At 38.0% G+C, this 12,088-nt stretch overlaps 1 protein-coding gene across 1 annotated transcript in view; it reads right to left on the minus strand.

The window, feature by feature from the left end:
- The window catches only part of lmtk2 (lemur tyrosine kinase 2), an 83,798-nt gene that overhangs the window by 62,178 nt on the left and 9,532 nt on the right, over window positions 1-12,088 (minus strand). Inside the window, exons 2-3 of the mRNA XM_057860989.1 lie at window positions 5,771-5,892; window positions 5,436-5,589 (exon numbers count right to left, since the gene is read on the minus strand). Of these exons, the coding sequence (XP_057716972.1) occupies window positions 5,436-5,589; window positions 5,771-5,892 (276 nt within the window). The remainder of the gene's footprint in view (window positions 1-5,435; window positions 5,590-5,770; window positions 5,893-12,088) is intronic.

The following is a 12,088-nucleotide window of genomic DNA, read 5'->3' on the forward strand; positions in this document are numbered from 1 at the left end:
TGTTTCCATCGCTCTTGTTGAATCATTAGGATATTTTAAATAAATAATGGACATACATTTGTTTGGCTACTTTACTAATTACCAATGCATGATGCATCGATGATCGCGATAATCATCAATACTGTGATCATCGTTCAGTAATCGAATAGTAGCACCCTGAATGGTAATCGAATCGAATTGTGGGGTACCTAAGATGGCACACCCCTAACCCCACAGTCAGTCATAATCCAACTACTACCATGGGCAAGACCAGAGAGCTTTCGAAAGACACCAGAGAAAAAAAATTGTTGAGCTCCACAAAGCTGGAAAAGGCTATGGGACAATTGGAAAGCAGCTTGGTTAGAATTAGAGATGTCCGAGCCGATCGATCGGGTCCGATCACGTCATTTTCAAAGTATCGGAATCGGCAAAAAATATCGGACATCCCTTTTTTTAATATATATATATTTTTAATTAAATCGTTTTCTAATTGTATTTAACGTTACAGACATGTTACACTCATCCAGAGTCTTTAGGCTTAAGGTAGGGTTACCAAGTTTATCCCGTTAACGGCGGTAATTAATTTTTTAAAAACATTTATCACGTTAAAATATTTAACGCAATTAACGCATGCGCTGCACGACCCACTCACGCATTGTCGCGTTCAATCTGTAATGGCGCCGTTTGACCTATATATAGAGCTAAAAGGCAGCGTAAAATGAGTAGAGTGAGTTTTGGCAGCCTTTGGAGCCTTTTTTTAATTGGCTAAAGCCTTACAATCCCTCTCCCTATGATTAGAAACATCGTGGGAAGAAATGTGGGGAAGAAAGGTAGTAATTGATCTTTTTCTTAACACCCTATGTTAATTCCCAACGCAGAGAGATATATCAATTGGTTCCACTATGCACAGTCATGGTTGCACTTCCCATTATGCATTTGGGCAGAACAGTTAAATGGCTACAGTATCATTTAGTGAAAGCTCGACAAATACACTAGATGGCAATATTTAGTTACAATATACAAAGTCACATTGATCCTTTAAGAATTACAAGTCTTTCTATCCGTGGATCCCTCTCACAGAAAGAATGTTAATGAGGTAAATGCCATCTTGAGGATTTATTGTCATAATAAACAAATACAGTACTTATGTACTGTATGTTGAATGTATATATTCGTCCGAGTTTTATTCATTTTTTTCTTAATGCATTGCCAAAATGTATATGACCAGGAAAAATGATCGGGAATGATTGGAATTGAATCGGGAGCAAAAAAAAAAAAAAAAAAGCAATCGGATCGGGAGATATCGGGATCGGCAGATACTGAAACTAAAACGATCGGGATCGGATCGGGAGCAAAAAAACATGATTGGAACAACCCTAGTTAGAATAAATCAACAGTTGCAGCTATTGTTAGAAAATGGAAAAGGCTAAAAATGACTGATAATCTTCAAGTACCTCGAACAAAGACTTCTGCACTAAATATTAGCACTGATCAATTCCTGCTGATTTTCAGTCTCTTCCTTTTGGGGCAATTACGGATCACTTCCTGTTGAGTTAGGGTTACTGAAAAAGAAGTGATTGTTGGAGTAATTGCATAAAAGTTATTATTTATTTGCTCATATACATGTGCTTCTTAATGTGCAATAAAAAAAGTTTTAAGAAAAAGGGCAAAGGCGAGGCGACCTGGTCAACTGGTGTCTTGGAAAACAAGAACTGCGCCTCGACCACAGGGCGTCACGGCATGATTGAGTTTAATTGTTGGTTAGGGTGTGATAAGATAACAAACATACCTACTTACACCCACTCACAAACAAGATCAATGAGTTGCAACTGTTGTGTCTCCCTTCCTGTAAGTGTTGCAACAACATTGTTTAACTAGGGATCACCCTGAAGGGAATAAAAGAGAAAATTGAGATGCTTGGCAGAATTGGCGTGGAGGTGTTCCAATCACTTCTCCTCGCGATCAACGAACCTAAGTTGTATGACTTTCATTCCTAATTTTGTGTCTTCTTACAATGTTCAGGGCAGCTTAAACCTGACAGTGACTCAAGAATGTCCCCGAATGAATAGGAAGTGACTCAAAACCAACAGGAAGTAACCTGTAAATGCACTACAATACACAGGAAGTGACCTGTAAATACGCACAAAAGACTGGCTATGAATACTCTGGTTTCAGTTGCACTGACGGCACTAGTTGTCCAATCGAGTCAAAATTACCATAGTTTTCGCACTATAAGCCGCACTGGACTATAACCTGCAGCTGCCCTTACTGTATTATGGAATATTTACACCAAAAGATATTAACTGGTAACATTATTTGACAGCGGCATCATACGACTGTCATAAGACCAAATGAACCATCATTGCTTCACGTGGCTTCATTTGGCCATCACTGCTCTCTTGGGGGAGACATTCAACCTCTGCTTCTACCTGCTGTCAACACTGCTGTTGTCCAACATGCCTCCTTGCATGCATCACTACGCTACAGATGTAAATAACATTCAAAATTCATATTCTGTGCTAATTATTTCTTCAGTTACCGTTCCAGTTGTTTCATTAATTCTTAGTTCTGGTATTTGGTAACACTATTTGACAGTGGCGACATAAGACTGTCATTAGACAATGATAATTATGACATGACACTGTCATGAACATTAATGAATGCTTATAAAAGATGTCACTTAGTGTTATCCGGCAAATTATCTCACTTTTGAACGAATGTAAACGATCCGACCTGGACATAAATGGAGTTAGTGACATAATTTTCCGGATGACACTTAACTCATTCATTCCCAGCCATTTTCACCGGAGCAACCCCCTTCGCCCCCGGCTCTTTTACTGGATTTTGACTGAAGTTGCAAGGCCCACAGAAAATTCTGTTCTTTTGCTATTTTAACATGGAACCCGCCAAAAGAAAGATTAGACCCTCTTCTTTCAGCAGGAAAAAAAAAGTTAGTTCATATCTTTTTCCATTCTTTAGAAATCAGCATTAGAAAATAGCATAGTTTGAGCAATTTTCCAGTTTCTGATGACAAAACAGAGAAATTGAGCTTTTTGTAAAAGCATACATTTCAAACATAACTTTGACTTTAACATAGCTATTTTTTGCTTTTGTGACATCCCAAATATCTGAATGTTTTCCTTCTACAAAATAACATAAACAAGACAAATAATGCTTTTGATTGCAAAGTAACAATTTTTTTTTACACATAACTGAACTATTGAACTGAGAGATGACCCTGTTTTGGCCGCGGCTGTCTCAGCAGACGGGGTAAACTTTTCCCTCATCACCGCCTGTCTCATCAAGATAGAATTTTTTTTAATCTTTCTTTGACGATTGTCTCGTTTTCTTTCCAAAACACTCCTCCAGTGTCGTTTGCCTTGTGTTTTACACCGTTCTCCATATTTTTCTCACGCATTGAACTGAGAGACGACGCTGTTGTGGCCACGGCTGTCTCGGCAGACGGGGTAAACTTTTCCCTCATCACCGCCTGTCTCATCAAGATAGATTTTCTCTAATCTTTCTTTGACGATTGTGTCGTTTTCTTTCCAAAACACTCCTCCAGTGTCGTTTGCCTTGGGTTTTACATCGTTCTCCACATTTTTCTCACGCTTCTTACTTCTTCCAACTTCCGCTTCCTGACTATTTCTCTTCACTTCACTTCCTTTCATGGTACGATATGAGTTCCTACCAAATGCGCTACTGCCCTCCAGTGGCCAGTTTTATTGCTTTAAAATGGATTTTAAGCATTGTGCTTTGGAGCGAAGTTGCATCAGAACCTATAGATGTCTCTTGTGAAAAAAAACGTAAAAGACGTATAAATACGTTTTTGGGACACTGAAACAATTAAAAATAGAACGTATTCATACGTTTTTGGGAGCAAATGATCTAATGACATCTGTCATAAGCATTCAATAATAAAGATGTCCCGATTGATTGGGATGCTGATCGATCGGGTCCGATCACGTCATTTTCAAAGTATCGGAATCGGCAAAAAAAATATCGAACATGCTTTTTAATATAAATATATTTTTTATTTAAATCGTTTTCTAATTGTATTTAACATTACAGACAAAATGTCTTACATTCAGCCAGAGCAGTTTTGGCTTAACGTAGGGCTATCATATTTATTGCGTTAACGGCGGTAATTAATTTTTTAATTAATCACATTAAGTAATTAACGTATGCGCTGCACGACCCACTCACGCGTTGTCGTGTTCAATCTATAACGACCCCGTTTTACCTATAGATAGCACTAAAAGGCAACGTATATTGAGTAGAGAGAATTTTGACAGCCTTTGGAGCCATTAGGTATGTGGCTAAAGCTTTACAATACCTCTCTCAGCCACTAAAAATTACATGGGAGGCAATGTGGGGAAGAAAGGTAGTAGATGATCATTTTCTTAACACCCTATGTTCTTTCCCAACGCAGAGAAGATATATCAATTGGTGCCCCTACGCACAATCATGGTTGCACTTCCCATCATGCATTTGGGCAGAAGTTAAATGGCTGCAGTATCATTTACTAAAAGCTCAACAAATACACTAGATGGCAATATTTAGTCACAATATACAAAGTCACATTTATCCTTTAAGAATTACAAGTCTTTCTATCCGTGGATCCCTCTCACAGAAAGAATGTTAATAATGTAAATGCCATCTTGAGAATTTATTGTCATCATAAACAAATACAGTACTTATGTACTGTATGTTGAATGTATATATTTGTCCAAGCTTTATCCATTTTTTTCTGAATGCATTGCCAAAATGCATATGATCGGGAAAAATTATCGGGAATGATTGGAATTGAATCGGGAGCAAAAAAAAAAAAAAAAAAAAAGCAATCGGATCGGGAAGTATCGGGATCAGCAGATACTCAAACTAAAACGATCTGGATCGGATCGGGAGCAAAAAACATGATCGGAACAACCCTATTCAATAATGCCCATTACAGTGCCATGTCATGATTACGACGGTCTTATGACAGTTTTATGACGCTGTCAAATAAAGTGTTACCTTTTAACCCAAATAAACCAACAAATAAGCTGCACATGACTATAAGCCGTAGGATTCTAAATGTTGGAAAAAAGTAGCTGCTTATGGTCCGAAAATTACGGTAATTGGATGTCTCGCACCCTCAATGATAGCCAGTGAGCTAACGTAGACACTATTCTAATGGACGATTTTGGTAGCAACGTGATGGTTCCCATTTTTTCTAAACAGTGACACCGTTTTAAAACGATATATCAATTTTTGGTGGGAGCATATCGATAACCTTTTGGCTACAAAGTATCGCGATATACCACCTTTTCGATATATTTTCACACCCCTACCCCTAATTAGCTTAAGCCTTTTTTAATTTCATAGTATTTTAATGGGGTACCCTTTAAAGGGTTAATAACTATCAGCACTGTAGAGCTGAGTACATTAACAAGGCACGGAGAAATTATTCCTACCTGTGATATAAGCCGGAGGTTGAAGGTGCACAGGTCCCGGCAAGGCAACGGGGGAAACGGCGAGGGTGTACACCTCGGCCGGCGACTGCATAGACGGCGTGTCCTCAGCTGGCGGCGTGAAGTCGATCTCATCGTCAAAGTGGTCTTCGAATTCCTGCATCCACAAACATCTGCGGTAAGTCTTCCAGAATTACAGCCATAAAGAATACATAAATAAGACATATTTCAAAAGACATCAATCCGTCAGGTAACAGTAAAGATGGAATGTAATCTAATTCCGAGCTATGCGGCGGACATTTTTGGCCAATCACGCTCGGGTCTTTGGAGTGCGCCACCTTGAAGTTGATCTCTCTCTCCTTGCAGCATGTCACGCAGTTCACCAGCAGCACCACCAGGGCCACTAACGCCGTCACGGACAAGGAGAGGGACACGTAAAACGCATCCCCTGCGCCTCTGGCTGCAAATGAAGAAAAGCAGACGTAAACAAGGGAATCACACCTCAGACTCTCTGATTTTATGTTGGAATATAATAAATACCTAGGGTTGTTCTGATCCAGATTTTTTTTTTTTTTTTTTTTACTTCTGATCTAATTTTTTTCAAGATATGTTTTACCAATACCGCTAAAAAAAAAATGTATTAAACACTGTTACTAGGCATGTGCCGATTACCGTTTTTAAGGTTTACCGTGATATGAAAACATCACGGTAAAAACATAGTAAGGTATTAGCGTTGTTAACAAGGCAGATAATATGGCAAGTTAGATTGCCAAGATGGCTAACTAGCTCCCTCTCTACCATTAGCCCATTTTTGCAAAGTCTTGCGCCATTGTAAACATTTGGTCAAAATTTTTCATAATACAACGTGTGGTGTTTTTTCTCTCTGGTGACTTTCTGTGTTGAGAGAGGGTGAGCATGTGTGTGCGTGTGTGTGTATATAATGTAGTGCTGCAACAATTAATCGATTAATTTCAGCTTTCGATTAGAAAAAAATATTCAAATTCAATTTTGTTGCTTCGAGTATTCGTTTAATTAAAGTGCCTTTGAAATGGTTTATTTTGAAAGTGTTTGCATTTAGTTTTATTGTTGAGGGTGGATACACTGCTCTCTGGTCTGCCTCTTTTCACTTGGCTGAATCCAACTGCTCCCTGTTAAGACCAACGTAAGCCAAGTTTTTGTTTGAGCTAATGTTTTTTAATACATTTTTAATTTAGTTTATAGTTAAATTTAGCCATATTTTGGAGGGAATATGTGTCTGAACAATTTGTTAAGAGCATTGTAAAGAATTTTTTTTTTTTAGCATTTTACAGCATTTAAGCTAGCGAACTTTTTCCATGTAAGTTAGCCAACTATTCTTTTGTTGTACATAGATCCTCATTTTTAAAAAAATGTTTATACCGTTTAAAGAGCAAATGACACCAGAAAAAAAGACTTAAATGGCATTATTATGTGAATTAGAATCATATTTTGAGACGATTCGACTATATACAACAATTTAGCAAAGCGCAGATGACGAGAAATTAGTCTTTTAATCTGCCGGTTAGCCACGCCTACCATTATAGGGCTTTAGCGTCCCCAACAGGTGGATGACGTCAGCGGTAGACTGGGCTCATCGGTTTTACAATTCAGCCCATTGAGGGGGAATTGTTCAGAACGAGGAAAACGCGACGAAGAGAGCCGCAAAATGTCATTGTTTCAGTCTCTCTACTCCAATATTTTTACAGGATATTCTTTTTATCCAAGTATTTTTCCCCAATAGCTATATAAATGGCTTAAGAAGGACCAGTCAGCCCGTCGAGGGGGAACTATTCACAACGAGGAAAACGCGACAAAGAGAGCGGCAAAATGTCATTGTTTCTGTCCCTTTACTTCCATATTTTTACAGGATATTCTTTTTATCCAAGTATTTTCCCCAATTGCTAAATAAATGGCATGGTCATGACAAATAACAATCTTGTGCTAAATGGAATATGAAATAATAAAAATCCATTTATTCAAGACGACATGGCAAAATTACTCCATAATGGTCAAAACTGTCGACTTCACCTTTACTGTCGCACCTCCCGAACGATATTTTATGACACCTAAATCGGACATATGTTATTTCCCTTCCCCGGCTTCGGAGAATGTAAACAAACCAGAACCGAGGGATGTTTCAAAGTCTTCGAAGTGGAAAATCACACGTAACTAGCCTGGATTATTTGACATGACGACCCGGTTGTCGAATGTCTTCGCGGATCGGCAAACCGCCCGGCGGAGAGCAATTTACAGTTCGTTCCCGGGTGGTGGGAGGAGGGTGGCTGGAGTTGTTGTGCAGCTAACGTGCTAACAGCTAACTGCTAATGAGCATGAGGAGAGCTTTTTACATGCCTATCAATGATCAAACCTAAGTAGTCCTTTATTTAAAGGAATTTTGTAGTGTTTACTTTGTAATCACTGTATTCCTATTTGACATAATACAAAACAAGATGTTTACTCACTTCCTCGTAAGTCCAATGGTCCCACAGTAAATATCCACGGTGAATGGGAACCTTTTGAAACTCCAAAAAGGCGCATACGCCTCTCCCGCACACAGAATGATTTTTCTGCAGCCGTTTGGCTGGCGTGATGCGAAAAATAAACGTATTAATCCGCAAAATCAGCTGAATCCTTCGTCCTCATACACAACAGTACACTGTATAGTGAAGAGGACGTCTTCTACCGTACACGTCACAGCGCCCTCCTCCTCAATGCAAGACCGAAGCCGGAAGTCACTCATTTTCATGGCGCGGGATTCAAAAAACTAAATAAATATAGCGATCGCTTCCACACACATCCAAGCGGTCCATATCATTCAGGGGCATAAAATACCACGTGTATTATGAAATAAACATGCTTTTTCGTGTCACAGGCACTTTAAGGCTCAGCTCAGGTACTTTAAATTTTCATGTTCCTTATCCGCTTACTCGATTATTTGAACTAACTAGTCCATTGATTAATCAACAACTAAAATATTCGATAGCTGCAACCCTAATATAATGTTTAAATAATGATACGAGTCATACACACGCGCTCTGTCTCTTGCCCTTGCTCTCCATTAATATTCAATTAATTAATATTAATCGTAGTAGTGGTTAGACATGTGACGGTAACCAGTTTCAAGGTATACCGTGGTATGAAAATGTCATGGTTTCAAAACCATTAAAATTTTCCGTCATACCGTTCCTACGGTATTAGCCGTTTCTTATGTCCCAAAGGTAAAAATCCCTTGCTTGCAGCTGCAGGGCTTACCTCTCCCCCTCCAGTTGTTGCTCAGCGAGTCAGCTGTGCTACACGATGACGGGAGGAGGTGAAACACCTGAACTTTTCCCCCATCGCAGAAAACAAAGTCGTTGGTATGGGAATACTTCTGCTACAGAAATGTTACAGAAGGCCGCGGCTGAGAGGAAGAGGGCCAACCAACATGTAAAACATGTTTGCGGAGGGTGGCTGCCAGAGGAGGAAATGCCTCCAATATGATTTTGCATTCATGTGATCACTCGTCGCTTTATACAAAAGGCAAGTAAACGTTGTTATGAATGTTTCCCAGCAGCGAAGAGAATTAACTCCAGCGTGTTTAGTGTGTCTAGCGGTGGTAAACAATTATATACATATGTAAATTAGCCAATAATTCAATTATTTTTGTTCTGATGGTAATAATGTTTAGCTGTGGCTTAGGGTTTAGGCTCACCTGAAAGACTGCATTTATTTTAATTTTATTTAGAATATTTCAGTATATTTATGTTTAGTGGTGAAACAATTTATCGATTAACTTGAGTATTCGATTAGGAAAAAATGATTCAAATTAAATTTTGCTGATTTGAGTATTCGTTTAGTTAAAGTGGCATTTTATTTTGATAAATTGTTAGTCAAATTGATTTGGGTGGATACACTGCCCTCGAGTCTTCCTCTTTTTACATGACTGAGTCCAGCAGCTCCATGTTAAGACCCACATAAGCCAAGTGTTTGTTTGAGTTCATGTTTTTTTTAATGCATTCATAATTTAGTTTATATGTTCATTTAGCCATTTTTTGTGAGAATTTGTCTGAACCATTTGTTAAGAGCATACCCAAAAAAAAAACAAAAAAAAAACATTAGCATTTTATAGCATTTAAGCTAGCGGACGTTTGCAATGTAGGTTAGCCAATTGTTTTTTGGTTGTACATAGATCTTTTTTTTTTTTAAATACCATTTGAGGCTCAGCTCAGGTATTTTAATTTTCCATGTATCTTAACCGGTTACTCGATTACTCGAATTAACTAGTTCATCCATTAATCGACTATTAAAATAATCGCTAACTGCGGCCCTACTTATGTTCCAATTTGCAAGTATGTAGTTTTGAAAAATAAAAATCCTGTTCTATGGCAAAAACTTTTTTTTTTTTTTTAAATCCAGACCACTCAAAATAACACATTTTAGAGCAGTAATTGCAATACCGTGATATCGTGAAACTGTGGTATTTTTGCTTGAGGTTATCGAACCATCAGAATCTCATACCGCCACACGCCTAGTAATGGGATGTATTCTACATAAAATTAATGTGATCATATATTGTTTAACTCCAATTCAGTCCTTGTTCTAATGTTGAGCAACTTCAGCTATGGCTTTGGGTTTAGTCTAAGTTCTATTTACTTCAATAATATTTAAAATATTTCACTTACTATTTGTTATTTTATTTATTAATTTTAACTAGGGCTGTCAAACGATTATAATTTTTAATCGAGTTAATTACAGCTTAAAAATTAATTAATCGTAATTAATCACAATTCAAACCATCTATCAGATATTCCATATTTTTCTGTAAATTATTGTTGGAATGAAAAGATAAGACAAGACGGATATATACATTCGACATACGGTATATAAGTACTGTATTTTTTTGTTATAACAATAAATCAACAAGATGGCATTAACACTATTAATATTCTCTTAAAGCGAACCGTGGATAGAAAAACTTGTAGTTCTTAAAAGATAAATGTAAGTACAAGTTAAAGAAATTTTATATTAAAAGCCCTCTTAATATTTTTGTTTTATTAAAATTTGTAAAATTTTCAATGAAAAAATAAACTAGTAACTCGCCATTGTTGATGTCATTATACCATGCTCACTCCCCAAACCTATAAAATCATTTGGACCCAAGCGCCAGCAGAGGGCGCCAAACAACAAAAAACAAGTAACAAGCGGACATTACACTGCTGTCATTTTAATCTGAGCCGGGCATGTGCGTTATTTGCGTCAAATATTTTAACATGATTAATTTAAAAAATTAATTACCGCCCGTTAACGCAATAATTTTGACAGCCCTAATTTTAACATTATATTCATGTAGGTGTTCCAATTTGTTTGCAAGTTTGTTTTTTCTAACCCATACATCTCAAAATAACATTTTAGAGCTATAAGTGCAATACCGTGATACCGCGGTATTTTTGCTTAGGGTTATCATACTGTCAAAATCTTACATCGGCACATGCCTACCCAGCCCTGCTATTTATATATTAGAGTCAACTTCAGACCCAGACTAAACTTTCGTTATCAGCCGTTCTGACATGCTGCTGAGTGTTGATTGGTCAGCAAAGAAGAGCATGCCAGCACTTCAAAAAGTCAAAAAGGCTGAGCGCTGTTAATGATTCATTGATGCCAAACAATAGTAAGTAGCTTCATTTTGTTGCCGAGGTGTTTTCTAAGTTTTGTGAATTCCAGACTGTGCAATATTTGTATCCTAAGCAAATTCAAACTGAGAAATGAATTTATTGGATAACCAAAATATAATATGATTCTCATTCTCACTTATTCTCAACAGATCTGAGGTTGGATTTTGGTCACTACAGTGGGTCTTTCTGTACGTAGAACGGATATGTAGTTCAATTAGCATGCAGCACGACAATCTGACTGGAATGCAAAAAGGGGAGTGATTGTGGGTCACCATGCATTCCTACACTATTTTAATAGGATTATAACAAACAGACGGCTCACACTTCAAAAAAAAAACTTTTACCTTAGGGATACCAAAGTATTCTAATATCTCAGTCCTTTGTGATGTGGTAGATTTTGTCCTAACAACATGTCCCTTTTGGCTGCCCTCTGAAATATCACTGCTCATTTCCATGCAGCGACCACCGGTCACTTTGTTTTTCCCATCCTATCACGCTCTCGCTGATGCCACTGAGTCAACAGTCCAAAGACGTTAGCGTCAATCTCTCGTGTTGGCAGCTTGGATTTTTTTTGTTGATGTCACTCCGTCTCAGAGATGCTTGTGATGCAATCTGAGAGGCTTCAGGATCGACGGTAACACTGGCGGCAGAGTCGCATCAGGACACGGGGGAGCACTAACGCTTGGATTTTCCAGTTCTACACAAGTGCGATTTCTCAAGTCATTGGTGGTGATAGATGTTCAATGCGAGTCCACTTAAGAGCAAAATTAATTGTCACACAGTCGTTTGTGGTAAGCAGCTTGGGCTACACATCCACAATGAAAGCTTTTTAAGTTTCCCTTTTGTTTCCGTCTAATGGGATCACGACGACACTAAGCCTTTCAGTCACACTGCAAAGGGAAGTTGTCACCTTTAAAGTAGTACTGCCACGATTAATCAAAAACTACTCTGGTGGTCGATCAATCATTTTTATCACCCTCATATTTA

The sequence above is a fragment of the Corythoichthys intestinalis genome, chromosome 16, assembly GCF_030265065.1.
Source record: "Corythoichthys intestinalis isolate RoL2023-P3 chromosome 16, ASM3026506v1, whole genome shotgun sequence".
Taxonomy (NCBI): domain Eukaryota; kingdom Metazoa; phylum Chordata; class Actinopteri; order Syngnathiformes; family Syngnathidae; genus Corythoichthys; species Corythoichthys intestinalis.